This window comes from Anolis carolinensis, chromosome 4 (genome assembly GCF_035594765.1).
Source record: "Anolis carolinensis isolate JA03-04 chromosome 4, rAnoCar3.1.pri, whole genome shotgun sequence".
In the NCBI taxonomy this organism is placed as follows: Eukaryota; Metazoa; Chordata; class Lepidosauria; order Squamata; family Dactyloidae; genus Anolis; species Anolis carolinensis.
The window spans coordinates 191,991,775-192,010,199 of record NC_085844.1 but is presented as its reverse complement, the minus strand read 5'-3'; the positions used below and the strand labels follow the sequence as shown (position 1 = coordinate 192,010,199).

The 18,425-nt window shown below is 40.2% G+C and overlaps 1 protein-coding gene across 1 annotated transcript in view; it reads left to right on the top strand.

Moving 5' to 3' along the window:
* The window catches only part of bak1 (BCL2 antagonist/killer 1), a 47,541-nt gene extending 33,247 nt beyond the window's left edge, over positions 1 to 14,294 (top strand). The window contains exons 3-6 of the mRNA XM_003220396.4: positions 1,260 to 1,395; positions 1,550 to 1,693; positions 5,317 to 5,497; positions 7,101 to 14,294. Of these exons, the coding sequence (XP_003220444.1) occupies positions 1,260 to 1,395; positions 1,550 to 1,693; positions 5,317 to 5,497; positions 7,101 to 7,205 (566 nt within the window). The 3' untranslated portion in view covers positions 7,206 to 14,294. The remainder of the gene's footprint in view (positions 1 to 1,259; positions 1,396 to 1,549; positions 1,694 to 5,316; positions 5,498 to 7,100) is intronic.
* The last annotated feature ends 4,131 nt before the right edge of the window (positions 14,295 to 18,425 follow it).

Below are 18,425 nucleotides of genomic sequence, written 5' to 3'. Positions count from 1 at the left end.
TTTTAGTTTCTAAAAAGATAAATAACATGCCAGATATCACTTTTGAATGCATGTTAAAGCTAAAAGAACTTTTTCATACATTAAAAAGTGACTCAAGGAGGGGCCTGCTCTTTCCGTAGGAGGTCTTGGAACTCCACACGTGCACATAAGCAGTCCCAGGCAAGCCTCATAGGCCAGAAGAAACTGATGTAAGAGCAGACCCCTTGCCAAATTAATAGAATGTGTCTGTACTTTGCAAGCATTAAAAAAGAAACATATCAGAAAGTGAGGCATCAAAAATAGAGGAAGACTTTTTGGTTTCCACCAAGCTCAGTAGCTCCCTTTGCAGTGACTTTTGACAACTGGCACCTTCATCCCGGCACATCCTTGCAGGCAGTCTGTATACTAGAAAGCCAAATCTCCCCAACTGCTTTTACTACCATTTTTGCTTATTTTCTGGTCACCAGTAAGGTAGCTCTGGGCATAATCAGCTATTACTACTGAAATATTGTCCCAGTTTTGCTTATCAAATTGCAAAGAGAAAGAATTCAGTGTGCATAATTTTCCTTGGGTTCATTGAAACTGATACTTTTTTGAAAAGCCAGGTGAGATGGATATAATTTCTGCTGGAAGTCAAAAGTATTGCATTGCATTGTCCAAGATGGCTTTTTACATTTCTGGAGAATTTTTTTTCCTTTGCACAAATAACATTATTGCTCACTTGGACCATTGTGATCATTGTTTTCAATCTTTTGTATTTTATGTCTTGGTTGTGTAAGAATCTGAGTTATACCACTATAGAAACAAAAGGACCCCTTTTTCAGATGAGGAACGTAATGAGTTTACAGGCATTCTGTTATTATATATATTGTTTACAGTAGGTTATAGGGGTATACAATTGCAGTAATATTGTTAAGAATACATACAAACAAAATTTTCCCATTTGTAGTGGGAAATTGTAATATGAGTTATGTAGTCAATTTTTCAATTTATGTTGAGCATATCTATCTACCTGACCTTAAAACCGAGAAGTCGGAAATAGATCTGTATCGATGGTTCCGTTCACGTGAATCTTTGGATTGTGGTGTTCCAGGTGCTGTTGGACTGTAGCTTCCAGCATTTTTCACCACCATCGGTGCTAGCTAGGGCTGGTGGGAGCTGCTGTCCAACAAAGCTTAGCAATCTCTGACGTCTGCATAGTGCATAGATATTCTAAGACTGGGTTCTCTTTATAGATAGTTGCCTGATTTCTGATGTTCCCTATTGCATTCCTTTTGCAGAAGACCAGGTGGCTCAGGAGACGGAGGAGGTGTTCCAGAGCTACGCTTTCTACCGGTATCAACAGGAGCGGGAGCAGACTGAGGGGGATGTGCCACATGACCCAGAAATAGCTGCGATCCCGCATGAGCCAAATAGGTAGAGTGGCAGAGGGGTTAACCTTGTGCCCTCCCCAAATGCAAGTCAGGGTTGTGTGTCTCTGGCTTGCCTTCACACATGTGATCTTAACCTTTATATTTCTCTCTCTCTCTCTCTCTCTCTCTCTCTCTCTCTCTCTCTCTCTCTCTGCCAGCACAAATTGCCAGGTGGGCAGGCGCCTGGCCACTATTGGTGATGACATCAATGCCCGCTATGACAAGGAGTTCTCGGAAATGTTGAAGTCACTCCAGCCAACAAAGGACAACGCCTATGAGTACTTTATTAGAATAGCCAGCAGGTAGGTCAAGACACCCAGCCTCCTTTTTGGTACCTCAAAATGTATGTAAGAGCCTGGATAATTCTTCTTGCAGGACTAATTTCTGAGCATAGCCTTCAATCGGAAACTGTGGCCTTGTCAATGTTGTTGGTCTATAACTCTCTCATTGCCCTTGTCCACTCATCATGAACAAGGCAGATGGAACTTGAATATGCAATCGATCTACCCCAGCATTTCAGTGAATGATTCATCTCTGGGAAGTTTTTTATTTAAAGCTGTGAACCGAATCTGCAGATTTCTAATTTTTCCTTCCTCAGAGACTTAATAAGCCTTTATAAAGCGATTTTTCTTTAAACTATACCCTCCTAGAAATTTTGCCTAATGTTGGCTTTTACCCTGGTGCCAGAATTAAGTTCCGTATGTTGTTGTTCTGGTCTATATTATCCATGCTTTCAAAATATTGTATGTAATTTTTTTGGAGTTTTAAAGGACATCACAGTAGGCCCACCACTTCTTCAGGAGTTAGGGACACAGAATCCCTACAAAAATAGAAATACCCCAAAGTGGGGAGTATTTTTTAATCTGAGAAAAGACCTGTCTAAGAATCTCTAGGTCTTCCAGGGCAACTGTGGTCAACTTTTTCAAGAAATTCTGGTGGAAGTTGATTCTAGCATTGTGCTGGACCGGGGGGGGGGGGGTAGAAATTCCTAGAGAGAACATACTAATCAAATAAACTATTTGGCAAAAGTTACATATCCAAATGTGGAGGGCCCTCTTTATAAAGATGGCATTAATTAAATGAATTGGAGTAATTTGGGGAGGCCTGAGTCGTCTTTCCACTGTGGCAATTGGAAGGGGGATTTTGGCCAGTTGGTATCTCTTTCTACAAAAGATCCCACACCACATCTGCACCCTTATGTCAGTGCACACAGATCCACTCCTTGCTCTCTGTTAATGTTGTTTAACTATTTCTTCTGTCCTCTTTTTCTGCTCTCCCCTCCTTGGGAAGCCAAATGGCATTGTTCTCGCTGCTGTACCACCTGTACATTGCGGTGGTCAGTGTACTGCAATCAGGTAAATTCAGCTACAGTGCTTATACTTCCTCTTTTTCCTCCTTTTCAATGTGGCAATACATGTCAGTTTTCTTCTTACTTCTATCATGCTTGCTCACAACAGTATTCCAAGGTTAGATAACAATGATTTGCATACAACTGGTCTTATCCTGTTATTCTGTTAAAATGCTAAATTTTGGCTATTGTTTAAAAGAAATCATCCAAACGCTCTTGCTGCAGAGACACCGGCTAACCCGCTCTGGCCATGCACCAAAGGAAGTAGAATTCTGTGGATTAGTGCCACCTCAGGGGAAAATAACAAAACTCTCTACTCTTACCTTCAAAGAATGTATGCCCAGAAAAGAATTCAATTGAAAATTCGAAATCCAGAGCAGGCATGGTGTGCTTCGTGTTTATGTAGAACATTATTTTTATCTTCCCAAAGTATCTCACCTTGCTTTGGCTCAAAAATCACAGCAAGACATTAGCAGGGGTTGCTATCTCCTTAAACAACTTAAACAACTGACTGCAGTAGTTCTGCTTTCATCTTATTTTGTCCCTCCCCCTTCCTTTTGGCTGGCATTTAACATGAAACCACAACCCCGTCAGGTTTCTTGATGAGTTATTCTATAATAAGTTAGAGTTATAGTAGAGATAAAGGACACAGTGGGGTTCCATCTAGAGATGGGAATTGCCACAATATGCCAGTTTAATGCTTGTCTTTCAACAGGCAAGTATTTATTCCTTGGAGCAAATGAGAATATAATGTGAACTTCTGGATATATACCCAATCTAGCTGCCCTGTGTGTTTTTTCTCTTTTACGTGGAAGTGCAGGAAATTTGAGCTGCAGTCCTGTTTTGACATGGTTTGGTTTTGGTATCTCAAGACATATTTAGTGTTTTTGGATTTGATTTCTGCATGCAGCAGAATTGAAGTATGGAGGTAGTATAATGGACTGTTTCCCATTTATGTGATCTCAACCACTCTGCCAAAATAATACTCCACATCTATCTATCTATATATATATAAAAGAGTGATGGAATCCCGGCGACCGACAAAACAACAAAACTCCAGGCTCCCCAACCTCGAAATTTGACAACACAACCCATCATCCACGCCTCTAGGCTGATACAACAAAAAGAAAAGAAAAATAAAGTCCTAATTAGAGGGAGAGGAATAATTGTTTTTATCCAATTGCTGCCAGTTAGAAGGCTAAGCTCCACCCACTTGGTCTCCTAGCAACCCACTCAGCCCAGGGGACAGGCAGAGTTAGGTCTCACTTAGGCCTCTTCCACAGATTATCTAATTTGCACTGGATTATATGGCAGTGTAGTCTCAAGGCCCTTCCACACAGCTATATAACCCATTTATAATCTTATATTATCTGCTTTGCACTGGATTATCTTGACTCCACCCTGCCATATAATCCACTTCAATGTGCATTTTATACAGCTGTGAAGAAGGGGCCTCATAAAATCCAGTTCTAAGCAGATAATATAAGATTATCAATATACAGTAGAGTCTCACTTATCCAACATAAACAGGCCGGCAGAACGTTGGATAAGTGAATATGTTGGATAATAAGAAGGGATTCAGGAAAAGCCGATTAAACATCAAATTAGGTCATCATACAAATTAAGCATCAAAACATCATGTTACAAATTTGACAGAAAAAGTAGTTCCATATGCAGTAATGCTATGTAGTAATTACTGTATTTACAAATTTACCACCAAAATATCACAATGAATTTAAAACACTGACTACAAAAACATTGATTACTAAAAAGCAGACTGCGTTGGATAATCCAGAGCATTGGATAAGTGAATGTTGGATAAGTGAGATTCTACTTTAATATGAAATAATTACTGTGATAGAATAATACAGAACAATAGAATCTCTAAAACCAGGACAGTAAATAAAGAGCAACACTCTGAAAGCAGGGAAATTGGAAATTCCACAAAGGAAACAATCAGGGCCAGCTAACAGACAAAAAAATTAAAAAATATTGTATATTCACAACCTTTAGGAAATAATATCCCCTGATGGTGCAGCGTGTTAAAGCGCTGAGCTGCTGAACTTCTGGACTGAAAGGTTGCAGGTTTGAATTGGGGGAGCGGAGAGAGCCCCCACTGTTAGCCCCAGCTTCTGCCAACCCTACAGTTCAAAAACATGCAAATGAGAGTAGATGAATAGGTACTGCTCTGGCGGGAAGGTAACAGCGCTCCATGCAGTCATCCCACATGACCTTGGAGGAGTCTACGGACAACGCCGGCTCTTCGGCTTAGAAATGGAATGAGCACCAACCCCCAGAGTCAGACACGACTGGACTTAATGTCAGGGGGAAACCTTTACCCTTTACCTTGACTACCACCAATTCCTCAATACTTTATTTCCCATACCACCATACTTTGCCACAGCAATGCGTGGCCGGGCATAGCTAGTTCAATATAAAATTGGAAGAGGTCGGCCACAATATATATTGGTAACAGATGTAAATTTGCACTAGGCTGCATCCCAATAGGGGTCAGCAAAGGGCCAGCTAGAAAAGTAACCCTTTCTTTAATAAAAACATGTATTCTCTCTCCCACAGTTTGTTTGAAAGTGGCATAAACTGGGGCCGTGTGATAGCACTGTTGGGCTTCGGCTACAGGATGGCGATCCATGTATACCAGCATGGGATGACCGGCTTCCTGAGGAGAATTGCCCGCTACATGGCTGATTTTGTGCTTCGCAACCGCATTGCCCGGTGGATTGCTCAGCAGGGCGGATGGGTAGGTGGACCTGAAAGCCAAATTAGTGTTCTTTGTGCAGGACTTCCACCACTGCCACCTCAGATACTCCTGATTTCTTTTGACCATGAGGAATATGAGGAAACACAGCCTCTGAACAGATGTGGTGGGAAGATGATATCATTCACTTTGTGGAATTCTTGGTATTTGATTATGCTGGACAGTGTTCAGTGTTTTACCTTGTTTTAAAAATGTTTTATTTATCATGCCAAGTTCTGAGATTTTTGGATATAGGGTGGGATATCACCATCACAATCATAGAATAATAAAGTTGGAAGAGACCTCATGGGACATCCAGTCCAACCCGCTCCCAAGAAGCAGGAAATCACATTCAAAGCACCCCCGACAGATTGCCATCCAGCCTCTGCTTAAAAGCCTCCAAAGAAGGAGCCTCCACCACAGCTCTCACAGTGAGGAAGTTCTTCCTGATGTTCAGGTGGAATCTCCTTTCCTGTAGTTTGAAGCCATTGTTCCGTGTCCTAGTCTGCAGGGCAGCAGAAAACAAGCTTGCTCCCTCCTCCCTATGACTTCCCCTCACATATTTTATACATGGCTATCGTGTCTCCTCTCAGCCTTCTCTTCTGCAAGCTATACATGCCCAGCTCTTTAAGCCGCTCCTCATAGGGCTTTTTCTCCAGGTCCTTGATCATTTTAGTTGCCCTCCTCTGGACACATTCCAGCTTGTCAACATCTCCCTTCAATTGCGGTGCCCAGAACTCAGTATTCCTGATGTGGTCTGACCAAGGCAGAATAGAGGGGAAGCATGACTTCCCTGGATCTAGACACTATACCCCTATTGATACAGGCCAAAATCCCATTGGCTTTTTTAGCTGCCGCATCACATTGTTGGCTCATGTTTAACTTGTTGTCCACGAGGACTCCAAGGTCTTTTTCACACATAGTGCTGTCGAGCCAGGCATCCCCCATTCTGTATCTTTGCATTCTATTTTTTCTGCTGAAGTGAAGTATCTTACATTTGTCCCTATTATCCAAATAATGGTGATGTTGACAATGGATGGTGTCACCTCACAGCCATACAACCCAGAATATCAAGGCAGAAAATCCCACAATATCTGCTTGGAACTGGATTATCTGTGTCCACACTGCCATATATTCTAGTTCAAAGAAGATAATGTCAGATTGTATTCAGCTGTGTGGAAGGAGCCTCAGTTTTATAGTCCACCAGATGTTACTAACTGGAACTTGGATTAAAGATATGGCAATCCCTAGGGACAGGAATGTGAGGGGGGAGGAGGAGGAGGAGATGATGATGATGATGATGATGTGATGGTGGTAATGGTTTTGCTTTTCCAGCTAGAGCGGCAAAATAGTATACTAGTTTATTGCCCAGCTTTCTTGCATGTCTTCAAAACTTCAACCATGTGGATTCTTCATTTCCCATTAATTGTATATTGCCATTTAGCAATTGTGAAACAAGCTAATATAAACAATCAGAATGAGTCTCATTGTTGGTCACACAGGCTGGAGAATTCTCGAAATTACAGTCCAAAAATAATATAGCAAGACTCATTTTTTAAAAAGCCTTGGGAGTTTTATGGGTGACTGTGCTTTTTTTCTTCTCTAGGTGGCAGCACTGGACTTAAGCAACGTGTACTTGAAGTATGTGCTGATAGTGGCGGCTGTGATCTTGCTAGGCCAGTTTGTGGTGCGGCGTTTCTTCAACCCATGACCTGAAAGAAGAGGTTGCTGGCCCCAGCTGCTGGCCAGCCATGGACTCACTGCTCTGCGGTGATCACTTTGAAGAGAGGAGGAATCCAAAAACAACCAAAGGAAGCCAGATGTGCTTTGCCAGCTTGTGCTCCAGAATTGTCACCAATTTATTAATCATTCACATGGAGACTCCAAAAAAAAGCAAATCCAGAACATAGTATTAAAAGGGGGTGGGGGTGGAAGTAAGCATAGGAAATGAGGTAATCACTTTGAGAGGTTTCAGGGGTCCAGTGTTGTGAGAAGGCAAAAGGGATACGTTTCCTCCACAAACCTTAAGAAGAGTGAATTTTCTCCCCCAACCCCACAACATTCTCAGGGCCAGTTGAATCCTCATCCCTCTGAAAAGCAAGTGCATGAGCCCGATGTAGTATGGCTGCTTGCTCCCCCTGAATGTGTTGGGAGCAATCCTTTAACATCTTTTAGTTTTTCTATCACTGAAATAATTATGTGGCTTTTAATTATGTAAATCTATGTAGATTTATCTGAAGATCATGTGTGTACTTAGCACCATCTTGAAAGGGATTGGGGAAAACCTGTAGCCCATAGGCCTTATCCTTCCTACAGGGGGTTGGACTCCAATTGCAGGAGGCTTTGTTCCACCACAGTCCCAGCTAAAGGGAATGAAAGATATCCCTACCATAATCTCTAACCAAATATGATGGAGTGGATTCAGTTCTCACCCTCAACTGATACTGACTTCCAACCATCTCTGGAAGTTCTGACTGAAAATCCTGTTGCTTTCTCTGGTCCAAAGATGACCAGTGGGGAGAACATACTATCTTAATCTCTGAAATCATGTTGCTTCCCTCAGACCTTTCCAGCGCAAGGAAGTCTAAACTTGACACTCATCCAAACTTGCAAGCAGTAGCTGAGTCCTGATTGAAACTTGGACAGTGCTTGCATTACTGGCTGAGAGCACTACAAAGTCTTCACCCTTTCCTCATTCAAGGAGGGGAGTGGGTAGAGTGAAACTGGATTATTGGCCAAAGTGGAAGGCTGAAAGGTTTTAGCCCAATTGTGCCAAATCGTAGCCACCAAGTACCACTGGGTAGGTTTCTGGACCACACCAATTCCATACCCCTGCACTAAGATCCGTGTATATTCTCAAAGAATGTGTACCTAATGCATTTTGAGGAATGGCATGGATTTTACAATATCATATATGAACCTCTCTCATCCACCTAATTACTTCATAAGACAGATGTAGATCTTGGTGGAGCTCTATCACCTCACTTGTTTTCAGCTACTTGGCAATGATCCCTCTTTGTCATGACAGCGAGAAAGCCCATTTCAGAAGAGTCCAGACATGGCTTGCTTCTCTTCCAACTGAATTCAAAAGAAAGCCCTCCCTCCCTATTTCTGTCCACCTTAAAAAGGAACAAGCTTTTTTAGGAGGAGCTGGAGAAAGATGGGAAGTTAAGATCTTTTGGGAGGGGATCCAGATTCCATTGTATTCTTTAGCTTTCTGACCATCACTATCCAAAAGTTAAATGTGTTTTACACATTAACATCCAAAAGTGATTTCTTACTAACAAAGCAATCAAAATGTCGCTGAAAAACATACTGGGTATGTTGAGCCCGTTTGAAAGCCATACTACTCTTCATACAGAAAGAGTTGCTCTCATTGACATGTCTGCATCTTGTTTCTGAGTAAATATAAAGATGATCAGGCGGCATGTCCAAGGTTTTCAACAGGAACATTGACTTTCTCTCAGCTGAAATTGATGGGCTGCAGATATGTTTACCGTTGTTCTGGATCATGCTGCTCTGGAGTTTTTCCAAACATTTCAGAGGAAATACAGTAAACCAAACATTTCAAGCCAGCAGGTTTGTAAAGCTGGAGTGTCTCTTTCAAAGGGTTTTCTTTAAAGTCTATTCTGACTAAAAAAACATATTCCTTCCTTAACATTTCCTTTATGCATAATCTTTTCTTGGTGTTAGATTTCACATGGTTGAAATCTGGCATAAAACTACTGTTGACTTCAGTGAAGCCAAGATTTAGAACACAACTGAGTTCTTTTTCCTCGCTTGACAGAGCTTTGTCAATACACCTGCTTAATCGTTTCTCCATAACTTCTGTTACCCAAAGCTCTTTAAATTGAAAACTTGAAAACTAAGCTTTTATATTCTGTGCATTTTATTTTTTAAGTCACTCCATAGACTGAACCTTCTGAATTCACATGGCAACAATATTTGTTTTTCTTGAAATATTAATTTGGCAAACAGAATTGTCATGTGTATCTCGTGTGTATTTCTTGCCAGTTTTATGCAAGATTACTTTTGAATTAAATCCCATTTTGTTTCCAGGGGGCATCCTTGTGTTACTTTCAAATTTCAGATTTTTTTTTGTTTGTAGTAGTTGCCAGTAAATTCCAGGGCTTAAAATAATATGTTTGTTGTTGTTCTTGTATAACAAGATTTTTTTTTTAAAAAAAACAACCTCATTGTGATTCTAACATAAAGAGGGGCATAATTCTTTACACCTTTCAATGTAGTTTAGTCTTCCATTTAGTCCATGACTGATCCTGACTGCCATTTTCATTGTTTCAAAGATTTAAAATTATGTTGTGTGACCTATCTATGCACATAGTCTTAGTAAATCTCATTGAACTCAATGGTACTTACTTCTGAATAACCCTGTTTCCATCTCTACAATCTTTGCATAGGTCCATCTCTATGATATTCTACCAATTTTGGGCAAAAATAACTGCAACTTTTATAAAGCCGTACAATCTTGGAGAAGGCAAACTTTATGATGGTTTTCTGATGAGAGTAGGGCTTTCCTTCTGGTGGCATGAGTTTTAGAGCTTCTTTTGTAGCCCCTTTCTGCTTTCTTGATCCAGAGTGTGAGCTAGGAATGTCCTCCAGAAGCTTGGGATAAAAGATTGGTCCTGTTTCCCCCATGTCTCTTGGCTGACCCTTCCTTGCACCTCCACCCCCAGCCTGCATTTGCCCTCAAAACACTCAAATTGATTTGGGAAGGAGAAAAAAGCTACTGCTCAGACGGAAAAGGCTACAAACTATCAGAAAATTGTAGTTGGGATGAGGGCACCATAAGAAAACTACTTTCTAATTACCCTATGTTCTGTTTAACACTTGCACTGCAGGCTCTCCGGTATGAATAAACAAGCTGTCATTGGTGGTAATGCTGCTAATACTCTCCATGATGGTTCTGGTACTTTAAATCAGCAGTTCTGAAATTATAGGCCTCCAAACATTTTGGACTTTAGCTCCCAGAAGCTTCAGCCACTATAGCCAATGTCAAGTTCAAATAATCTAGAGAGCTATAGATGGGGAACCACTGTTCTAGAAGTTTGTTTGGTTTTTTTTGATATGTTAAGCAACATTATTCCCACCACCACAGTCATTATTGCATTGTAACAGGCAGGGTTCAATGTAGGCCATGCTCAAACCCATGTAAGTACAGAGTACAGAAAACCACTTTCCTAAAATTCACCAGAACAATCAGCTAACTTAGGTGACTAATTCTGGATGTCATGGAAAGACAGCAAGTTGTTCAGTTTATCAGATGTAATTAATTTGTTTTATTTGGCTGTTTTACTTCCTGGAAGGAAGAGACACTTGTGTGATTTTCTGCCTTGATTATCAAAATAACTTGACTGCATGTTGACTTCAGGGAGCCACTTCTAGCAGCAAAATGAGTGTGCAAAAATGTATTAAGTAATGGGCTGGGAATGATGGGAGTTGTTAACCACCATCAAGTCAACTTCAACTTATGATGACTCTATGAAGAAGGGACCTCCATGTCACTCTATCATCAACTCAGGTCTTACAAACTCAGGGCTGTTACTTCCTTGATTGAATCTATCCATCTGGAATGCAGTTTTACTCTTCTCTTACTGCCTTCTACACTCCTAAACATTATTTTTAGTAAATCTTGTCTTTTCATGATATTGTTAAAGTACTAGGGTCCCAGTTTATTCCCCTTGATGTCTAGGGAGAGTTCAGGCTTCTTGACTGCAGATAGTATATTTTTGCATTACTTTCTGATAACGTCCCTAGCTTCAGTCTATAGTTCTTTTGGCTCCCAGTCAAATAGAATTAATAGTGCAAATCTATTAAATTCTACAGGAATGTTCTTCAGATTTTATTTTAGTGTTGTGGTTGGTTTATTGTTCTTTAACATTACTCTGATTATTGATATTATGAGTTTATGATCTATGCCACAATCTATTCCTGGTCTGTTTTTGAAGAGATAATGGAACTTCTCCATCTTTTCCTTCAATTATATCATTTATTTGATCAATCAATTGTTCTCTTACATTTTTGATCTTCCAACATTGATTCTACTGTGTTTCCTGCTTTTCCAATCCATTTTCCTGTGATCTTTCCATTTCTTTTTCTTCTACCTTTATAGTTGGAGCATAAATTTAGGTTATAGTAATATCACTAAAGTCTTACTGATATTATTCTGTTAGACTTTGTTTAATCCTTTGACTGCTTTTGCATTCTTCGTTATTAATGCCACTCCATTCTTAGTAGATTTTCATTTCCTCAATTAAATTCTATGTAATGTGATTCAAAATGTCAATTATTGTCTACTTCAGCTCACTCACTCCAAGTATAGCAATGTTTATAACATTACTTGTTTTACTATATCTGTATTCCCCTGATTCATGCTTTTCTCCTTTCATACTCCTATAAGATGTGTAGCGCAATTTCCGACTTTTCTTTCATGTCTGAGTCCATCAAGAGTTGAACATCCTTTCACCTTGAGTCCATTTGCATCATTAATCCCAGCACAACTTGTAGTTGGCTGGTAGTGTGTGGCAGTAACTCATTGAGTGCCTTCTGGTTTTTGAGTTTCACCTTCTGGCATTATCTCTTTATTTCATTTTGGATTGTCTCATCATAGGATTTCCATAGTAAAATATATTCAAAAAGAAGTTTACTCTGCCTCCTGTGCAGTAATAACAAGTGTTAGCAGTTGTGTCACTGCTTTTGTATCTGAGATCTTTCACCAGTTTGACCTCTCCCCCCTCCTCCAGTACTGCTACTATACATAGTTCAACACAATTTACTATCCAACAAATCTGGTAGGTGGTAGGTTGGAGGAGACTGTGAAGTCAAGGCTGCAAATGCACAGAAAATGCCAGATGGCATATTGGAAGCAGAATGGAGCTGCAATTTAAAGGACGAAGTTCTTATCAAACTACAAAGCTTTGTAGGTCCCATTATCTTATAAACAGAATATAAGCATATATATATATTTTGATTTGCAGAATTAATACCGGACATGTTGTCTTTGTTCGAACAATTGTCAAGTTCCCATCCTCTCTCTTTCCCTGCAGAAGACAGTCAAGATAGGAGTTTTTCCATCTTGCTCCTGCAATATACAATTTTAGTAATGGTCACACTGCCTTTTTCTGGCTTTAAAGTACTGACTCTTGACTGTAGATTCCTGTGGATTCTTTGCTGGGGTAGGAAACCTTATAGTGGTAAGGGTACAGGTTCCAACATGCTGGTTTGAGAAATTCCATCACCAGAGCTTGAAAATGTTACCATTTGTGGGGTGGACAACAACTTCAGGAATATTTCCAAAGAGTGATTCAGGGAGCTGTAGTCCAAACAATATCTTATTCTAGCTTAGCTTTTATCCTTTGGCAGGGATTGGACTGCATGGCAGGGATTGAACTGGATGATCTGTGTGGTCTCTTCCAACTCTATGATTCTTTTATTTTGATTTTTTTGGGAGCTGATTAGCACAATAGATATTTCCCTAGCTAGCAGAAACGTACCATTGTTTCTCTCCCTCACCCATATTTTAAATGCATTATTTTGCTTGCCATCACCAAGTCTTACCATGAAGGGGTTCATTTACCTCTCCATCTGAGATGTAAGAACCATTGCCACAACAAAACATTACACACACACTCCTAATGAGCTTGGGCCTCATATCTACAAAAGATAGATGCGGGGCTGCTTCAGATGAGTACTACCTAGCAGTGGGTACCACATGAGCCATGCCGGGGAGTCCTTTTTTAAATGACATACATACTTGAAGCCATTATGTAGCTGTGAATTGCCTTTCTTATTTTTTTGCCTTGCATTATATTTATTTGACACGCTTTATACACAGCTTTCAACCACCCCTTGCCCTCAGGGATTCAAAGGGAACAAAGCCAACACTCTAAAATCGGGATGGGAGATATCTTCAGATGCTCTTGAATTGCACTCCCATCTATAACCTTACTATGCAGTTTGGGAGTTGTGGCCCAGCAATGTCTGCAAGCCACATACTTGATCAAGAGGTACTCAGTACATCTAAAGAACAGGCAGAATCCTTTTTTGTTCATTATCTTCCCTGCCTAAATTCCAAGCTAGGTGCTAGAAATGTTAATAATGTCAAGTTACTTTTAAATGCAGAGAAAAATGCTGTTACCTTGGAATCACTTAGTTTGGATTGATGGCATTTAGATACATGTGGCTTGGACTTTGGAGAACTGACAGCTTTGAACTCATGTCCTGTACAGATAGAGGGTCAGGTTTTTTGGTCTCCACTTGTTTTGTAGTTTGCAGGACAGCTGTATGCAATGTTCAATATAATGTATACATCCAGCCATGATTTTTCTTCTGGTCTTAAAAAAGAACAAGGAGGAAAGCAGGGGAGATTTATTTGGGACTAAGGATAAATAAGGTAGTGCAATCACTTTTCAGGCAAATAAAAGAAATATATTCCATTCTACCTCCATCAGAGAAGACAAGAAGAGATCTTTGTGTGGTGGAGATGGTGGTGCTCCTGCCCCAAGGATATGCAGCAGACGTGCCTCTTTGCTCACACATCCCAAATCAGTTTGTGGGGTGAGATGGTTTCATCACATGGCATATCCATGGGGAATGCACTGGCTTGTTTACTGGAAAGCTGCTTATTTTATGTACTTTTTTAAAAATTCTAAATTGTTAAGTGCCCCATTTACTATTGCACACTATTGGCACTAAAATTTAAATAGTTAAATGTTGAGAATGTCAAGCAGCTGTAATATATATGCGGTATGTATTTCAGAATAAAAGTTATATGCAAATTTCAGTGGTGTTATGTGTGTCCTGTTCAACCATGCAGACATGAAAGCCAGATTACTTTTTGGTTTCTTTACTATGAATTGTCATTAATGAAAAGAAGGGGACTGTGTTTCATTCTTTCTGATTTTAACAAATGGAAGTAAAGTTGTTCTTCCCAAGCCTTATCTTTACTCTTACACCATCCCAGTTTACTGAGTTTGTCATGCCAGACAAATGTCATGAGAAGTATGTTAAAATGCATGAAAGTTTACAGTGTGCATGATCCTGCATCGGCAGGCGTAACTTACAATGACAGAGTTCTGTCATTATAGTTACATCTGACAATGGCATAACCCAAACATGACAACATGCCGACGAAAGGTGATCCAAGATGATGTAAAGTCCTAAGAAATTATGTCTGAAGTTCTCTCATAGTTGCAGCTTTAAGAGACCCCTAAACAATTTTGAACGGGAAGGAAAAAAGTAAAAAATTGCCTCAACCATAGGTTCCCATTGTATATACGTGTGAATTATTACTCTGGCTAGCTTCCTTCCAACCCACCTATAGGGACAGAAAACAATGAGAGAGGAGCTAGGAAAAATAGATAAAAACGAAGTTGTTTCAGACTGAAGAAATCCAAATCATGAAGGGCTATGGATTACAACCATCCTTTTGAAGAGGGCCGAGCCAACAGAGAATTATTGTAGTTGAGGATAATATATTTCCTTTAGCCTATCCTTTTCTCATCAACATGCAAGATTCATTCTGCACTAGCTGCAACTCCTATATATTGCTAAAAGGGTCTGATATTGTACACTGTTCTATCTTTGTCCCAAATGTATTCAATGTTTTGCCCTCATAATTTGGCTGTCAGCTTCTAGCGGTCATAGGCAGTATGACTTACAAACATCAAGGAACTTGTAGTCCAAAACAAGTTGGAGACCACAAGTTGGCAAAGGCAGAGGTAGTCCATTTATGAGGAAAAACTATTGAATAAATTGTACTGGATACCTTCTTGCACAACATCAGGAAAGGTTTTGCTAGACTAATTCCTAGTTAAAGTAAAGGTAAAGGTTTCCCCTGCCATTAAGTCAGTTGTGTCCGACTCTGGGGGTTGGTGCTCATCTCCATTTCTAAGCCAAAGAGCCGGCGTTGTCCATAGGCACCTCCAAGGTCATGTGGCCGGCATGACTGCATGGAGCGCCGTTGCCTTCCCACTGGAGCGGTGCCTATTGATCTACTCACATTTGCATGTTTTCGAACTGCTAGGTTGGCAGAAGCTGGAGCTAACAGCGGGCGCTCACTCCGCTTCCCGGATTTGAACCTGGGACCTTTCAGTCTGCAAGTTCAGCAGCTCAGTGCTTTAACACACTGAGCCACCGGAGGTTAGCATAGTTAGGTTAGCATAAATCACAATGATGGTTCTGACACTATTAAATAAGCATACAAAAATACAACAGCCTGCACAAGGACATCATGTAGGCAAAGAAATAACATTAAATACTTCTTGGACTGGGAAATCGGTGAAAGATTGTTGTGACTAAACAAGTTTTATACTGCACAGGAAATGCTGGAGAAAACCTCAGGATACAAAGGTCATTCTCAGTGCCCTGAGCATTCGTGTCATATTATCCCTTCCAACACTGATTCTATGTACCTTGGCTGCATTATGTGTCACCGAAAGAAAGAGGGCATTCTCAGCAAGACCCCAATGGTGCAAAGACCCATGTCATACAGGTATGTCTTGTGTTAATACTGAAATCTTTCACCACTAGCTGGTTGATATTACAGTATTTGTCTGCTATATTTACTGTCTTTTGTTTCCTTTTGATGTTGCTTTGATCATGTTTTAATATGCCCTTGGAAATAGCCCTGGTATTTGCAAGGATGAAGGATGATTTTAAAATATTTGCGATTAATAAACCCACATTAAGTCTATATTATGAGTTTATTTTTTAAAAAATAGGAAATATTATATTGGTTTATCTATCCACCATTCTGAAATGGCATAGGCGCTAGCTAGAATAATACTAGAATAGATCAAGTTCCACCAAAGAGATCAAACATTTTCAGAAAATTATGACATCCACAAAGGCAGAAAATTATTTTAACATCAAATTTAGCCACATATGTACTATGTACTAGCCAAAGTGTTCTATCTTTGTAACCCCTCCCCATTTGGTTCTAATTTCTACTTTTAAAAAGAGTGTTACGCATACTAGTTTTCTATGCTTTGTTTTGCTTTATTTCAGTTTATACAAACCATTGCTATATTTTAGAAGACAAACAGAAAGAGCAGCAAATACTCTAAATGGAAGGACCAACAATATTTTTAACCTGCTCTGCTTACTAGCATCAGTCAAGCCAGTGTTGATGAAGGGCTGGCCCTGCTATTAACCAAGGTGAGACAACCATCTGAGATAGATCTCCAGAGCCCTGAAAGAGCAGCAAGTTGCTAGTTCTTAAATCTTTACTGCTGTTGATGTGGGGAGCTATTTATTCCATCCCATGAGTAAAATTTGCTTATGTATTTTGTTTTGAGAGTACATGGGAGAAGGATTAGTGTGTTCAGTTCCACTTGAGGCAGGAAAATGTACTGAGCAAATGGGAATTTGCATGCTCAAACGTACATGAGATCAGAGTCGCGTATTCTCAAGCATTGTCTGTCTCTTAACAGGTTGAGTAGGTGCCCATAAAAAGACACAAGAAAGAACAACATCTGCTACTGTAGATTTCTCTCTCTTCTTTATTTAGTGGAAAGCTAAACTGTAGGCAGCTGCTCTCATAAAAAGGACAGCTGTCAAATCCACCAAACTATAATATTCATTAACACAACATATCTGCCTTGTCTATTAAACTGACAAAAGATTTACCTGTTTACGTACGTGAAACCAAGAAATCTAAGCCCAGAACTGACTTTGCAACTATCTCGTAATTGCATCAGTAGGCCTAAATTCAGATATGGGGTTTTAAATTTGTTGTCCTGGGAATGAGTGACCTAAGGAACAGACAGGACAAGAGAACTATGAGAAGTAAATATGCCACAGACTCAGAGGCCTGTTATTTTGCTGCCTGAGACACCTCCAACCACCTTAGTTCAGTTACTCAGTAAACAAATCAAAATAATAATAATAATAATAATAATAATAATAATAATAATAATAATAAGTTTATTTACATCCCGCCTCAATCTCCCGCGAAGTGGACTCGGGGTGGCTCACAGAAATATCAGATACAAGAGCAATTACAATATACAATATATCAACAAACAATAACATGCACCAGTAATAGCATTTACACATTAACCAGAAAATTAAAAAACACTTATTAAAAACATAGAATTAAAAACAGTGAGGCCGTAATAGTAGATCAGCAAAGTGCACTGTATAAGTTGCGAATTAAAACTTAGATAAAGTGCTACAAGTTTGTTTGGGGTCAATTTGGGAAGAGAGGAGCCCTGAGACCAATGTCAAGTAACCAGGAGAAGTTATTATTATTATTTCATGTCAAAAGCATTGCATAACAAATTGTGATGACTCATGGGCCATGTAGTCCCGTTCCAAGTACTATTGTGGCAGATGAAGAGGAAAACTTGGGTTTCCCACCGTTTCTGCCAGATTTGGAGCCCTTGCACCTGCAAGATGTTTGCCCACAAGAAGACAGCCAAACAAGCCTTGAGCAGAAATCTCCCCCATTTTCTCGCTGGGTTTATTATAATCAAGATAGAAGCGCTCGAGAGGCGACTCGCCGGAGCGCCAGGATAGCTGCCAGACAATTAGCTGATTAAGTCTACTTCCCTTGGGAAACTTTAAGGAGTCATGCATCTGGACACAGTATAGGTTTCGTTTCTTGTTCCCCAGAGAAAGTGTTCCTTGGCGGGAAAACAAGATCCTATATAGGTGTTTGGCCGCAAAGGAATCCTTGCGGAGTCAATTCGTCAGCTTCGGGAGTAGATTGTGTGTGGACTACGCTACTCCAGTTTCCAGGACCTTGCTCTCGTTCCAGCCCTGCCTTGTTCCCCGGACCTCGCCACGGATTTCGCCACGGACCCTGTTCTTGCTCCTCGCTTCTTGTTGCCTTGAATCAAGCCTTGTTTGCCAAGAATCTAGTTTGCTCCCCAGCCTTGCATCAAGCTCCATGGACTAAAGGACCTTGTCA